This window comes from Ornithodoros turicata, chromosome 1, assembly GCF_037126465.1.
Source record: "Ornithodoros turicata isolate Travis chromosome 1, ASM3712646v1, whole genome shotgun sequence".
NCBI classification, from domain to species: domain Eukaryota; kingdom Metazoa; phylum Arthropoda; class Arachnida; order Ixodida; family Argasidae; genus Ornithodoros; species Ornithodoros turicata.
The window spans coordinates 18,818,968-18,833,579 of NC_088201.1; the positions used below are offsets into that span (position 1 = coordinate 18,818,968).

The following is a 14,612-nucleotide window of genomic DNA, read 5'->3' on the forward strand; positions in this document are numbered from 1 at the left end:
ACCTATCGAGTGCGTGTAGTTTTCGAACGGGTCCGACCATAGTGTTTCGTATACGCGCGCCATGATGCACACTGCTGCATTTTTCAATACCGATTCACTGAATCGTAGCCTACAACAGTTCACGCAAATGTTCCACTGACAACATTTATCTTCACGTCCTTCGGAGAGTGACGCCAGTCCGCTTTGCAACGCGCACTATGTTTTTAACCGGGAATGCTCCATGGCGTGGCACGCGCATGTTCGACTAAAAACCCGATGCACGAGCTGAAGCGTCGTTCACTGCTTAGCGCCGAAGCAAGAAAGAGTCCAGTATAATTATTATTGTGGCTTCGAAACGGAATCAAAGTTTTGAATTATGATAACAAGTACGAAATTAACATAGTGTGTAACGTAACATGAAATGAACTTGTTCTTGCGTTTTAGTGCCCCTTTAAGGGCAAGGGAGAAAGCGCGTTTCTGACGGAGTGGAAAAATTGACCACCAAATCTACCTTTATATCATAGGCCATTTTTTCAAAGGAGCAGACGTTGTCGTGTCGAACTTCTTTCATAATTAAAAAGTTCATTAGTCAAAATTAGTTAGAAGATGCCCCAGCCAGGAAGTTGCTAGTGCAGTCATAAGGTAGCCCACTCACCGTCCACGTCCCGTCCTTGAATCACATTATAAACAGAAAACTTCTGGTATACAGTGGAAAAGAAAAAAACACACACACACAAATGTGTGTGTTTAAAGGAGCAGCGAGGTGACATTTAACATGGCTCGAAACTCTGTTTCGTTCGCCAAGCTGTCCGTCAGGAGCCACCATGCAAAATATTTTCGCTCTGCAGGGTATAACTGCGCAATCAAATTTAAAAACAGTCGGAGAGAGCCAGCTGCAGACGATCGACACGATCCTCGCGTGACGTAGGGATGTCCCCGCAGGGGCGGATCCAGACCCTGGGTTTGGGGACGGGGGGCGGTTTCTTTATCGGAGCCCATAGTCGGGTGGAGAGGGAAATCCAATGTATAAACTGACTTTTTTGGGGGAGGGCGATCGCCCAACAGCTCCCCCCCCCCCCCCCCCCACTGGATCTGCCACTGTGTCTCCGTGCCTTTTTGTTCTTCGTTTCTTTCTTTCTTTCTCAGCGGACACTGCTTATACGTGCTTGAGATGTGCCGCTCTACGTCAGGAGTCACGTGCCGGGGAGCACGTCACGTCACAACCGTCCCTCGTTCTCCGATGCGCTCTTTTCACGAGTGGAGGATTTTTTTAAAGATGTTCAGAACAGAGGCATCGCGCGCGCTCTGTGGTCATTTCATTCGTTGTAAAACACGCCGTGGCGAAAAGAAAAAAAAAAGGGGGGGGGGGGGTCACCTCCAGTGTGTACAGGCAAGGATCTAGGGTGCTGGTGGTCGTGGGAGGGGATCCGGATGTCCTGACACCCCTCTCCAAGCCGGGACCTCAGAAAAGACCATCGGAAAAATCATGTAGCAGCCCCTGCATGACTGTGTGCAAGCTTGTTTTCCTTGCTGTTCTTGCTTCAATGTTTTGTAGAACGTGAGAACAGAATACAAGCAAGCTGATGTATGCTGGTCGTGGGTAACCCTGAGTCTGAGGACGATACGTGTAAGGACCAACACTTGTTTTATTCTTCGCAGATTTTTAAATAAAACCTATGAGTGCAGCATAGTATTTGCGAGATAGACCGAATATTGGTCTGTCTGACATTCTCTCGAAGAGAGTATGTAACTACTGAATGACTAATTACCTAAAATTTATTATTTGGCTCTTTAATTAGAGGCTTTAAGGCAAAAGTGAGATAGCAGAATGGGAAATAATCCGCGTTGAAAGCATTTCTATTTATACAAAATTCTGAAACGAGCACGTGCGTTGAAACATTGATCGCCGAATTTCGCTATGCAAATGACCGAAACTGAAACCGCGCGCATCAGAAGCGCAGGAAGCGCTCATTGCACGTCAGAGGGCCACGTGCTTTGAAGTGGTGGAGATGATTGGAGTAGGTGCTGATCTGCTGGTCAGATCAACCGCTTTGCGGATCAGATAAGCCGACGACAACGAAGGTCATGCGCTCCTGGGCCGCAACTCATTTGCATAGCGATATTCGGCGATGGATATATCAACGCACGTGTTTGTTTCAGGATTTTTTTTCACAACTGCCTATGCGCATGCGCTACGGCGCCGATAACCTTGGGTGCGCCGGACGAGGTTATCTCCGTGTTCAATAGATGGCGCTGTATGGGGACGACGGGACGACAGGTAAAGTCCCTGAGTATAACGTTCATAGAGCAGGGCCGTTCAATAGACCTCTACCGAAGAAACGTCACCGTGACGTAATCATGACGTTGGTAGACATAGTGAAACCGAAACAGCGCGGGCGCAGAACACCACCGTTTCACAAAGCCATGTGGCTTCTTTGTATTAGTGGTACACACAAATATAGGGGCTTTAACGACAGGAGTGGGGACTAGTGACTCTAGTGGGGACCAGTGGAACGCGTGAACCCGCCGGCCCCACTCCCAAGATCGGTTTTGTCCTTTATGCCAGTGTTTCCCAAAGTGTGGTCCACGGACCCCTGGGGGTCCGCTAGAGTGTCCGTGGGGATCCGCGATCGTTAAGATTTTCGTCCCCACAAACACGCGCTCGTACATGCTGCCCGATTTCCAAACACCCAGAACTTCCAAAATTGCTACAAGCATGCTTCAACGGCTAGCTTCTAATTTCTGATAGAAAAGTCCTGCAATGCACGTTTGTCCGCGTCATACACATACAAACAAGAAGAAGAAACCAGTCCGGAATCGTTTCTGAAGCTGTATCGAAAGCACGCAGCAGCTGACGAGGTTGCTGGTTATGCACTGGCTGTGACGGAGTGTGTGTGTGTGTGTGTGTGTGGGGGGGGGGGGGTCCGTGAATTTGTTCTCATCGCTTCCGGGGGTCCGTCACCGCCAAAAGTTTGGGAAACACTGCTTTAGACTACCTGCGTGGGTTTGTTTTGGCGCGCGCCGAGGGTGGTTCGCTGGGGAGCCGCTAGGATACGACGCGAACGTGAAAAATATCCATCAAAGAGTTTATTATTGAATTTTGGGTAATTATTCATCTAGTAGTTACATAGTCTCCGAGAGGATGTCCGCCTGGCCGTTTCGCTCAACTGCAAAAATGACTTATATGCTGCTCTCGTAGATTTTTTTATTTTAAAAAAATCTGTAAAGAATATAAAAAAAACACAGCCTGTATAGCGCCCCCAGATCCGGTAAATTCAGACCTCTCTCACGCCTTACGTTTGATACATACAGAACCACAGTCTCTTTGAGTGAGGGGGTGCTTGGAAAATCCCTGTTTCAAAGGATGACAAACCGCGTGGAAGCAGCGCTGTAGACACGCATATTGAAAAAGCCTGAGAGTGGGCCGGCACGCACGCGCGCACACACATACACACACAAAAAAAAAGAAGAAGAAGAAAAATACAGGCAAGCTGATGTGGCTCAGCTGTGGCTCAGCCTCTTTCAGTGTGGAGTTTCTCCACCAGCTAGCCTGCGTTTATGTCATTTTATTAGCCACGCGTCCCTCACCCTGGGCAGTCTTCTTCGCTGAAATATTTAATATATAGACAACGTGAGGAGAGAGTGGTGGAGTTATGTGGCTCTGCCTTCGTTAACTAGACGACTGTAGACCTTAGAAGGGTTGAACGGGGATAATGCCAGGATGTTATTGGCCAGGTTATGTTATATGCCAGGAAGCTACATTGATAGTTTTTTGTCCCGCCTCCTCCACTTTGTGGAAATAAATAAATAAAATATAAAATAAAATATTAAAAAAAATAAAATGTAGCCTACTTGTGCAGCGGAAGTACCACATGAAACATTGCCTGTACTTTTAATGTCCGTTCGGTGGCTTGTTCTTTTCTGCATTCCAAAATCGGCGCGCGGTGTTGTGTATTGGTAGCTCCGTGTGAAAGGCTGACAACGGCGCTTTCTGCACGTGATGAGTTGCGAGCACAGCAGCGTTGCGCGTTAGTTTTGGACTGCCCATAATCGCTTACTTTTCTTTTCACCGGAATGTCCGTGGTTTCGTACCAATCACACAAAAGATGCACGCACGAGGACCCTTTGTAACGTGTGGAGAAGGCAGATGCCTGTGGATGTCTGTGCTTGATGCACGCAAGGGTCAGGCCACTTTGGCGTGTGCCGCCGAAAGGTTTTATGTCTTTTTTCGTCTAGTTGCCTTGGAAATCGCAGATACCTATAGGCAGAATTATATGTGTATGACCGCGGGCGAACATCAAAATAATACTTTACCTTTCCCAGCATCATTCTATCAATGATGCTGATTAGCGCTATGCAAGCGTTTGTAGTCTTGTGGAAAACCTTCACAATACCTGCCATATAGAAGGGCGTGTGTTTTTCTGAAAAACAGACCTCTTTGTTCCTTAGCGCCGAAGAGCAGCATAGGTTTCACAACGCTCCACGTGCCGAACTTCAACCGGGGCTTCGTATATTCGACATCATCGCACCCCCATAGTGGACCCCCTTCGTCACCCCTCGATATATTTTATTCTTTTTCATCGTGTCAGTCGCAATAACCCAGACACGATTCTTTACGCCGCCAGTGATGTGGAGAAATGATTTCAGAAGCATAGACAACAAACTCGCGAAGGTTGCTGGAAAATCAGCGGTATTTATTTTAGCTGTCCTTTTCAATATATTTTATATACAAACATAAAATAATATATTTTGCTTTGGTTCAGCATGGGCTCCAAACTCAGTTTAAATAAAATAAACCTGACAATATAGTCCGCTTCTCATCTTTTTCTCTGTACTCATCAAACAAGGCAGTACCTTGCTTATGTACAAGTAGGTGTGGTATTATACATTTGCAATAGTTCTTTTAAATATTTTTTACACAGTAACGTGTAGAAGGAGGAAATCCGGTACGATTGTGTTTGCTGTGCAGTTTGCTGATGCATCCATGTTACATATTGCAGTTCCAAAATGTTAGATTGTGTCTTCTCATTTCTTTCTTGTACAATTGAATTGTGAATAACTGTACTCGATATAGTGAAAGACTACATCGTTTTAACATTCTAACTGTTCTGAAGACAGGTCATATTCTAAAAGCCTGGAATGCGTAATCTTATAGCAGAGAACATGCAACTAAAGGTATTAATTACAAAGCACCTTTCATTTTTCTGCCGTGCTGTATGACTAGTAAGTATGCAATATCTATATATATACGTGCCACCGTTAATTTGTATCTCTCTAAAACCGATATAACTCTGGTACATTACTTATCAATCGCATCGACACTTTTTTTTTTTTTTCTGGGCAGCGAGACAAAACTCCATCTCTTAGTACCATAGCCTTCTACCTGCATTTGATCGTTTTCTTTTCTTACAATACATGGTTTCCAATGTTTCAATGCGTACTATTTGAATGCACTTCAAAATCACCTTCACAAGTGCAGATACAAAACAATTTGGATTTGAGTACATACAAAGAAGCCATCAGAAGCCAGCACTCCATGTAGAGCAAGAGAACGCCACGAACCAACCATATGGCAAAAAGCGAGGGGAGTAATCGGTAATTGCGAACTGCAGTTTTTCCATTGTTAGGCAGGCTAAAAGGCCTCACCGTAATTTAGATACTCTTTCATTTTTTCTTATTTTTTTCCTTCCCTCGGGCTTGCAATGCCTAACCGTTGCGCGTTTTTGAATGTCCTAATCCTGTTATTCTAATCTGAAATGGTTGTGCATGAATTATTTATGCGATAACTATTTACTTTCTTGTTCCTTCCTTCTTTGGAGTAGTGGCAGAGAAGTGCTTCACACACGGTCACACACACACACTCTTGTTTTCCCTATAAACTTCCCTCAAAATTACAACCACAAAAGCGTTTCTTTCTTTCTTTTGTTTGTCTCTTCAGTCTGGAACAACTACAGTCAATTTTAAGTGCTCTCCACCCTCGTGCTTTCATATTAGAACACAGATTCAGTTTCTTCGCGTCTTGTACGAAAGTCAAGTATACACTCGTTCTTTGGTTAATATCGTGTCACATTAAAGGTGCAGTGAAAGACCCCTCCGTAAATTGGTCGTTTTTGGCTGCGGCGGATTGTATGACAAATAGCATGCGTTCTTGTACAAGAACGATGATTGTAGTATCTGACCTAGGGTGCGTTTTCTTATTCAACTCTGGCAACTCCGAGTTACTCTCAGTCGGCAAAAAATAGCCAGAGTAGCCAGATTAGCGGAAATGACGTCATAACTCTACGGGGAAAATTAGCCAGAATAGCCAGGAGTAGCAACTCTTCTCTACTCTGCTCTGAAGAAGGGTAGCCGTCGTTCTGACGTCACACACAAGATAGCAGACGACAATACGTCGTCTGCTACCAACCGTCCTGTTGACAGACAATTTCGGTGATGTTCAATTTGGAAGTGTAGGACTGGTTAAAAACTGTCGAACATTTTCACAATCTGCTAGAGTGCACGCATGTGCGGTAAGTTGTTAAACAGGCAGTATGCCACCACTTCCACATCGTCTCGCCCGTCAGGCCAGTCCGCCATTTTCAGCGCAGAGTAACTCTAGCCGTTCGAAAATTACGGTCAAATGTGGCTACTCTGGAGTCACGTGATGATAAAGGCTCTGACGTCGTTACCCAACTCCTGGCTACTCGGGTTGAATAAGAAAACGCACCCCTACAGCACGCGCGCGCGTGCGAGGTCTTTGATCTGCACGTCCTCTTGAAACCCCTCAACTCCTTCAGAGAGCACGTAGGAGGAGAGAGCAATATTGATGTCATTCCGTGACGTATGGGGTACGGGTGAGAATGCCGGTCGCGCGCTTCCAAGGTCACGCCGCACGACCGATTTTTCTGGGTGTGTTTGTAAATTAAATTTCGCAGTGACGACACGCATGAAAATATTTTGCACGCTGGCTCTTAGCTTGATAAATGAAGCTGGGTTTCGAGCAGCGATAAATGTCGTTTCACTGCTCCCCCCTCCCCCTTTAACAGCTGCACAGCGAAGTACGTTAATCTTCGGAACCAGAAAAGGAAAACCAGGCAATAGCGAGAAAACTATGCACTGCCTGACATTTTGAAGGATTCATTCACACGCTGACTCTTTTCGAGGGAAATACCTAGAACAGCCATGGATACAAAATATATATACACGTGCTACCAATGGAGCCACAATTCCTGTTGTATGTAGGTAGTATAGTATCAGCCCCTTCTCGTGTAATAAAACCTTTTAAGTCTTCCGCTGGCAATGAGCTTTGCAAAATGATTGGAGGGATGTCACCCCTACAGTGTAGGCCTTGCACTTCGGTGTGTCTTAATGGCCTATACGCGTCATATATTTCCGTACTTTTCCGCCAAGTCTTTCTTTGGTGCATCTGTGAGCAGCGCAGACTTTACAAAATGATGATTGAAACACGGTGCACACAAATCCTACACAGCGAAGTTAGCAGATGAGAAATTCTGTGCAGATCATACTGTACAAAATGAAATGTGTACATATATGAACACTGTGTTCCGTTGTCACCAAACAAGAATGAATAGCGGTCACTCAGGTGAACACTCGCCGATGGCTGTGTCCGAGGCCGCAACACCTCCACTGTTGATGTCCGTGCGAAATGTCACTGATGTGGGGTGGGCCTCTGACATTTGAGAGCCGCGTATATTGCATTGCACATGCGCTCGAGGCCACAACAAGCAATTAAATGTAGAAGCAGTTTTCGTAGTTGTTGTACGAAGGCTTCAAGGTAGGTGAGTGGATGGCGACAGGGCTGGGCTCACTTCTTGAATTGTTGAGTCGAAAGTTGTGGTGCCCACTGACATCAGACTGGCGCTTCCACGGAAGCTGGAGATTAAATATACAACACTTTTATAACGAGGTAAAAAATAAAGGTATGCGCGTCGGAGGTGCCGAGAACGTACTCCGCAACAAGGATGGTCGTGCGCAAACGCGCCAATGACCAGATTACCGTAATATTCTCGTACTTTACTCATCTATATAGTATCCTTTTCGTTTAGCTAAATTACTAAAATGCAACCACTGACATTCCTGGCTGACGGACGTACCTTATATGATAGACAGTCATCAGGTCCTCATTAATTTCCCTCACATAATATTTTCACTGGTGAGAATAAAAAGTGCGCTAAAATATTTATTCGTTACGCTTGCCTGAAGCCACTAGTAAGTGCTAATGAAAATGGGACGATTTGATATGTTACGAAATTTGTCGCAGAAAATTGTCCCGCGGATTCTTGACATCCTCCAGAAGCATGCATTTTCTTTTGCCGATTCGATTCTCCGGCACTGCCATTTATGAACGGGAAAAAGATGACCGAGTTCTGTAGTTGAGGGCGCATATTCCTAGAGGTGGACTACAGAGAGTATTTCGTCTAGCGTATACTGCAAAATCATCCCTGAAAGAATGCACGCTATGAGTACGACCTAACATACGTTGCTGGGGCGCTAAGCAAGGACACGTAATTTGCAGCATAGATATGACCTCATTTACTACAGTATTTGCTCGGAATTGATAGGTTCGGGGATTTTACGTGAAGTACACATACGAGGAACGTTCGACATACCTGCCGCTTTGGTGAGTCTTGGTTCCTCCTGAGATGAAATGCAAAATGTTCTGGCGATGGCCAGTTCTGCTGGATTCTTAGTGGAAGCTCTTGCGGATGTAACACCCTCTCATCTAACAGATAAACAAAAACAAAAAAGTGGTTAGCAGTCGTGGAGAAAAGATTAAAGGTAGCGCAGAAATCTTCTTACAGTTTTTGAGTGGGCACACTTCAAAGAGAGAAAACTTGGACGCCCTGTCACTGGAGTTGTAGCAATGCAGGACAAGCTGCACCACTTCCTCCGCTGTTGTGCGTTCAGACACCAAGAGGCTCTTGTACAGGGACTGTTGAAAATGGTATCACTTATACTCCCGCTTTATACCAGTGCGCACTTAACGTAAGATGTTTCAACTTACACCAGCCATTAAGCAGCTATCGTACACCTTAACCAAGCCACCTCGCCTCATCTGAAGTAAAAATCTGCAAAGAAGTTTTTATGTATTCAGGTGCATGGCAAGGGCAATGTATGCTTTAAAAAAACAGACAGAAGTGAATATAATTAATTGGACCTACTTTGATTCTCCTTTTGGGTGGCAGGACTGCAGTTCGACAGGTCGCGCTTCGTCATCGAGCACCATGATAGTCCGAATGGGGATGCCCGTCTTTCGCATCCATACTTCCATTGTGAGGTAAAATAGGTTGGGGTCTCTATGTTTCATCTTGAATTTATTCAGCAACATGCGGACGACTTCGGCGCTGGAAGTGGTGGCCTCGATGGACATCGTCTTGTATTCCATGTCAGCACACAGCACTCTGGCGTACACCTTCACCATTGTCTGCAAGGAATAAAATTGGCCATTCAGTTTTGCAGTACGCACGCTTTTTCTTACACATGCATGAAGTACACCATACGTCTATGCTGGGGTTAGAAGCGCCGCCTCCTTAAACACCCACTCTTCCTCGTGAAACGCGCACTATCACGCAATAATAAGGAGGATACGCGAGTTGCATTTACAACTTTCCCAAACAACGCCCATATTTGTAGCCCCAGGAGAGGAGCGACATTATATAACGCTGTAATTCCAACTTTCCTTTTCGGAAATATTCAATTCACTATGCGGAGGAATGCCAGCGCCACCCATTTAATACCCCTCGTCTTCGACGCTCACCATTCGTGAGCGCCGATCACGGTTTTGACCCTGAGCACGCACTCTCAGTTGCGGCTTGACGTCCAGGGAGTATTTCTGGTATCAGCAGCCCCCACGAGTGGGGCGCCTCGGTCACGAACGTTGAGAGGGCCTCGATAACCCCTGGTGTCACGCCATAAGTTTCCGGATAAAGCGCAGGGTGCAGTCACGAAAGGAAAACTGCTCATTGACGTGCAACAGCTCTCTGATCCAATCTGAGCAGATGTGTGAACGTCACGGGAAGGGGACGACCGGGGTCACCAAATTCGTCTCTTTGCGGAACCCACTACATACCGCACGCTCACCAAAGAAGCGGTTAGAAAAAGTAGGCAAGCGATCGCGATTCGCGTATTGATCAAAGCCGATGTTCTACACCATGCACATAACAAAGTGAAGACCAACCATTGCACAGAGTGATCCGTTATGACTCCTGGGGGTTTAATCGCTTCATCGTCGTTACGGTCGTTACAAGCTAACGAGTGGCGGGAAATTCAAAAAGGCGTGCGGGAAATTTAAAAAGGTGGGCATGTGATAAAACACGTGCACGGCGCTCTTCGCGTGATACGTGAAGGCCGTGGTACACGTCACGCGCAATGTGTCACGTGCCCACCTTTTTGAATTTCCCGCCACTCGTTAGCTTGTAACGACCGTAACGACGACGAAGCGATTAAGCCCCCTGATTTGTGGGAAGCGTACGCCTTTTTGTGACAATAACCTTTTTAACAAGGGGAGAGTCATTTGGGATGATGGCTGCTAAGAGGCGTGTTACGTGGTCAAGTTCTGCGGCTATCTTGGACATGTATAATGCGTCCAAGATAGGCGCCTCCGCCTATTTTCAACCAATCAGTGGAGAGAATAATGTCATTCCGTTATGCTATGCGGTGAAGTTCTGTTTTGAGAGTATATGGATTAGTTTTCTCCCGAAGATGGTGGAGGCTCGACCGCCACGACGAACTTGTATAGTACCCTTCCATTCCCTAATTTAGCACTCCTTTCCGCATTTCAGTTCGCTTAATAAATAGTTCTTTAATTAGTCGCTGCGTCGATTGCCGACGCAGCTCATTTGTGAAACATGCATGGGACACAAGCGCAAGTTATTGTATAGACAAACAACCAACGCGCATAAAATGCTTTCAAATGGAAACAATGAGCCTAGTTAGCAGAAAATATGCCACCTTTTCAGCCATTCTAATTCTTCCTTGTGAATACCCATTAGGTTATTTCTGGGACCTGCCTCGACCACCATTCGTATGTTCATCCTGACAGGAAATATCCGTATACGACTGTTTCACAGGGGAAATCCAGAGCCATAATACTTTCACTTTTCCTGTCAGTTTTAGTCAGTTTCTAATCTCCCAGCAAGAAAGGCTCTCACGTGTACGGGTCAGTTAATTCCCGGAAACTGCATAGACGATAGCATGTGGCATTACAAAAAGTGAGATATGCTATGCGTTAAATATTCCCTAGCGCACTTACAATATTTTCATCCCGGTGCTGCTTCATAAATGGAAAATTCGTGACAAAAATTGGCTAGGATTTTAATTACGATGTCTTTAAAAAATCCGCGTAAATTGTTGCAATGAGCGGTGTACAGATGTACAAAGGACTGGGATGAGTCGGAGCAAGTCTCCCGAGATTTGTCTGCCGATAAAGCGACATCAAATCTGACCCGCCACCTCTCGCTGCTCTCAGTCTAATCCACACGCCGTTTTCCCTAAGGCGTTATTGTCTAAAACGTGACATAAAACGAGATTCGCTAAAACGAGGCACGCTATAAACGGGTGGGCTCCGAATCCACACGGCGCTGGAAATTTTATATCGCGTTTTAACATTGGCTTTCGCGGGATTTTCCTATTCGAGAAGGTAAAACGTTACTGCAGCGTATTTGTTTACTGATTTATATTTGTAGTCCCCACGAACAACCATAACGCCTCCTCACTGTATACCACTGGAGTTTAGCGCTCATTTGAGACAATTTTCCCGAGAGACGCGACACTTTATTATTTTCTCGTTGTTCATTATGGCAGCGTTAGCATATGTAATGAAATGACGCCTTCTATGCACGATTATTACGTTAAAATCTGAGATGAATCATACAGGGGCGCACGCTACGTACTACATCTACAACGACAAACTTACATGGTTTTAGTTTTGTTCCTTCGTGAAATTTAACTTACAAGTACAGAGGGCGTCCCGTAAAAGGTAGAAGAAGTAAAGCAAACTCCCGCGAGCGTGGGAGAGGTATCGTGTATCAACTATACGGGACGACAACTCATGCATGGAGACGCTTCGTGCTTTCGGTGACTGTTGATTCAGGAAACGGAATGCAGAAATCAGACCTTATGGCGGAAAACCGAGATGTGCATGCATCGAGTGATCATAGCAAGCGACACCGGATGTGTTTACTCAAGCGAAGAGCTTTGCTTGTCGCTGGGTTTATCGCAGCGAAAGGGCGTTATCAAGGAGGGTGATGTTGAGGGGCCTATAGCGTTAGCCTTGGCCTTCGAGAAGGAATGCGTGACTTTCAGCAGCTAGGTATATTATCCCAAAGCAGCACAATGTTCTGAATGTGCGCGCGCATAGGGACAGGCGGATAGATCAATGCTGTTTTTCCGTGTGCGCCATCAGCACTTGGAAATGAAGCGGCACACTGATAAGACAACCGCCAGTCACCCTCGTCAACGCCACCTAGATAAACAAGGTCTCATATAGACCATTACTGCATGACAGACACACTTACAGACAAATATTCATCCCGAAGCCGCGCACACCGATGCACTCAAACATTACTTTCAACGGGCACTCTCTTTTATTATTATGTGTTTGTTAGACTATATCGACATCGTCATATTGGATATTACTCTCATACTCTCATTCACTAAAATCGTGGATTTGCATTTATGTAGTATTTCGACTTCTATTGTTTGTGTATAGGTACTAATAGTATACGTGTTAGAATTCGCGCAATATTTTTATTTTACCGTGTTTAGTATCGTATTCAATTACCGCATTATCCACTGTATGGGGGCCGGACCTTTGTCAAGATGTCTCTTTACAACTCTTTGTCCGTGCCCCCCCCCTCCCCCCCTACACACACCTGATTTGTGGACATGAAATGAAATGAAATATGATCGCTCAAAGGACGTGACGTAAACAAGCCGCAGCTCACTACCGTGCTTTGTGGCCGTTGTTGACGACGTACGAGTCGTCATCATGGCGAACCTCATTATCAGCTGATGACGTAGACGAGCCCTCATCAGCCGCATGGACAGCCATTGGTAGACACAGAAAGCTTGTGTTTGAAATCGACTGCGACGATTGGCTGCAGAGGACGACGTCACGACTTTGTGCGCCGACTATATGCGCCTGAAGACGACGCCGACAACACGGCTTTGTGCGCCCCGTGCCGATGAACCTTCAGCACATTGTGCTGACCCTGGTGATAACATTATGTAGTCAACAAGGCGATTGCCAAAGCCTCAGGAATTAGTTATTTCTCCATTGAAGTTTTTCTTTTTTTAACTCCGTGTTAGCGCCGCGAAGCAACTGTAGCTATGAGCGGCGTACAGACGTGGACAGATGGAGAGAGGACAACAGGAGGAGTGGAGGACACGGGGTTAGTATGTGCCCTGGACCGACTTCGGGGGAATTGTGTCCACGGGGTCTTGTACGCTTTTTGCCAAACACGCAACAATATTTCATCACGTAGACCCACATTTCCTCGAAAACACGTATAATCTCGGAAAGAGAGCAATTGGTATAACCCATTTTGACCCATGACGTATACGCGCCGCCTATGGGTACTTCACGCACGTATGCCGCTGTGCTGTTTTATTGACCTCTCTAACCAGCCTGCACATCTTCGCTGTTTCCACTTGGGAAGAGCAGTGCCATATGGGCTAAGTTTCGATAAGGGCAACGCCATACACAAAAACGCAGCCGACCGAGACATGCTCAACAGGTGCACACAACATTACAATTCACTGCAATTAAGTAATGCTCGCTACTTGTATCCAAGCCGTCGCAGCGACCTTGCATTAGACGGAATAGATCCCTGATTTTTGTGTGGTGTCTAGAATGGCTCGATCGTGCGTGATGGCCTTCAGAAAAAGGGCAAAGTACGCAACAGATATGCGACGCGCCGACGGCGATGAGGACACAACTGAAAGTGTTACCAACAGCGTCGTTCATCGTTCTTACCAGTCCCGTCTCCAAAATTCGAAAGAGAGACAAAAGCTCGGACTTGGTGTCTTTCCATCCTGACTCTTATGTGGGTCGGACAGTGTTTTGCAAATTCACGGCTAGCTCTCTGGACGACCCGCTCTTGCCGCATCACTTGCGCGCGACAATCGTCCATTTGCAAGGCGAACAAAACGTTCACGGCAACCGCACAATGAAAGTCCGCTTCCGCGTCTCTCCGAGATGCCAGATCCCGGGGATAAAAACTCGGCTTTGCGGAGGAGTCGTTGGAACAGTTGGGTGATGGAATTCGACCATTTATTCTCATTAATGTGGACAAGAATACTGTTTCAACGCGCGATTAATTCAGCTTGCAGCAGTTGGAACACAGCAGCAGAAGGCTTGAAGACCTGGACAGCGCTGTTGCCAGGGGAGAGAGACGTTCCTTTGTTGCGTGCTTCTGTAATTGCTGCGTGTGCACTGAGGCGAAGCAGGGAGATAATCTCAGGCAACGATGAGACACTCAAATTCTTGGGGACGACATTCAACGGCCTTGATGCACTTTGGAACCCCATTAGAATTCCCGGCGTGAGACGCGTCTGCGCTGCAGAGCCCAACGAGTGTCGCCGCACGCGTTTGCAAAAACCAACCCCGATGCGACTTTTCACGGATTGGTACT

At 46.1% G+C, this 14,612-nt stretch overlaps 1 protein-coding gene across 2 annotated transcripts in view; it reads right to left on the reverse strand.

Moving 5' to 3' along the window:
* Positions 1–6,537: 6,537 nt before the first annotated feature.
* The window catches only part of LOC135377587 (uncharacterized), a 50,442-nt gene continuing 42,367 nt past the window's right edge, over positions 6,538–14,612 (reverse strand). For both annotated transcript variants that reach the window (XM_064610113.1, XM_064610114.1), the window contains exons 2-6: positions 9,141–9,403; positions 8,984–9,047; positions 8,779–8,911; positions 8,589–8,701; positions 6,538–7,851 (exon numbers count right to left, since the gene is read on the reverse strand). In XM_064610113.1, coding sequence (XP_064466183.1) covers positions 7,708–7,851; positions 8,589–8,701; positions 8,779–8,911; positions 8,984–9,047; positions 9,141–9,403 — 717 coding nt within the window. In that variant the 3' untranslated portion in view covers positions 6,538–7,707. The remainder of the gene's footprint in view (positions 7,852–8,588; positions 8,702–8,778; positions 8,912–8,983; positions 9,048–9,140; positions 9,404–14,612) is intronic.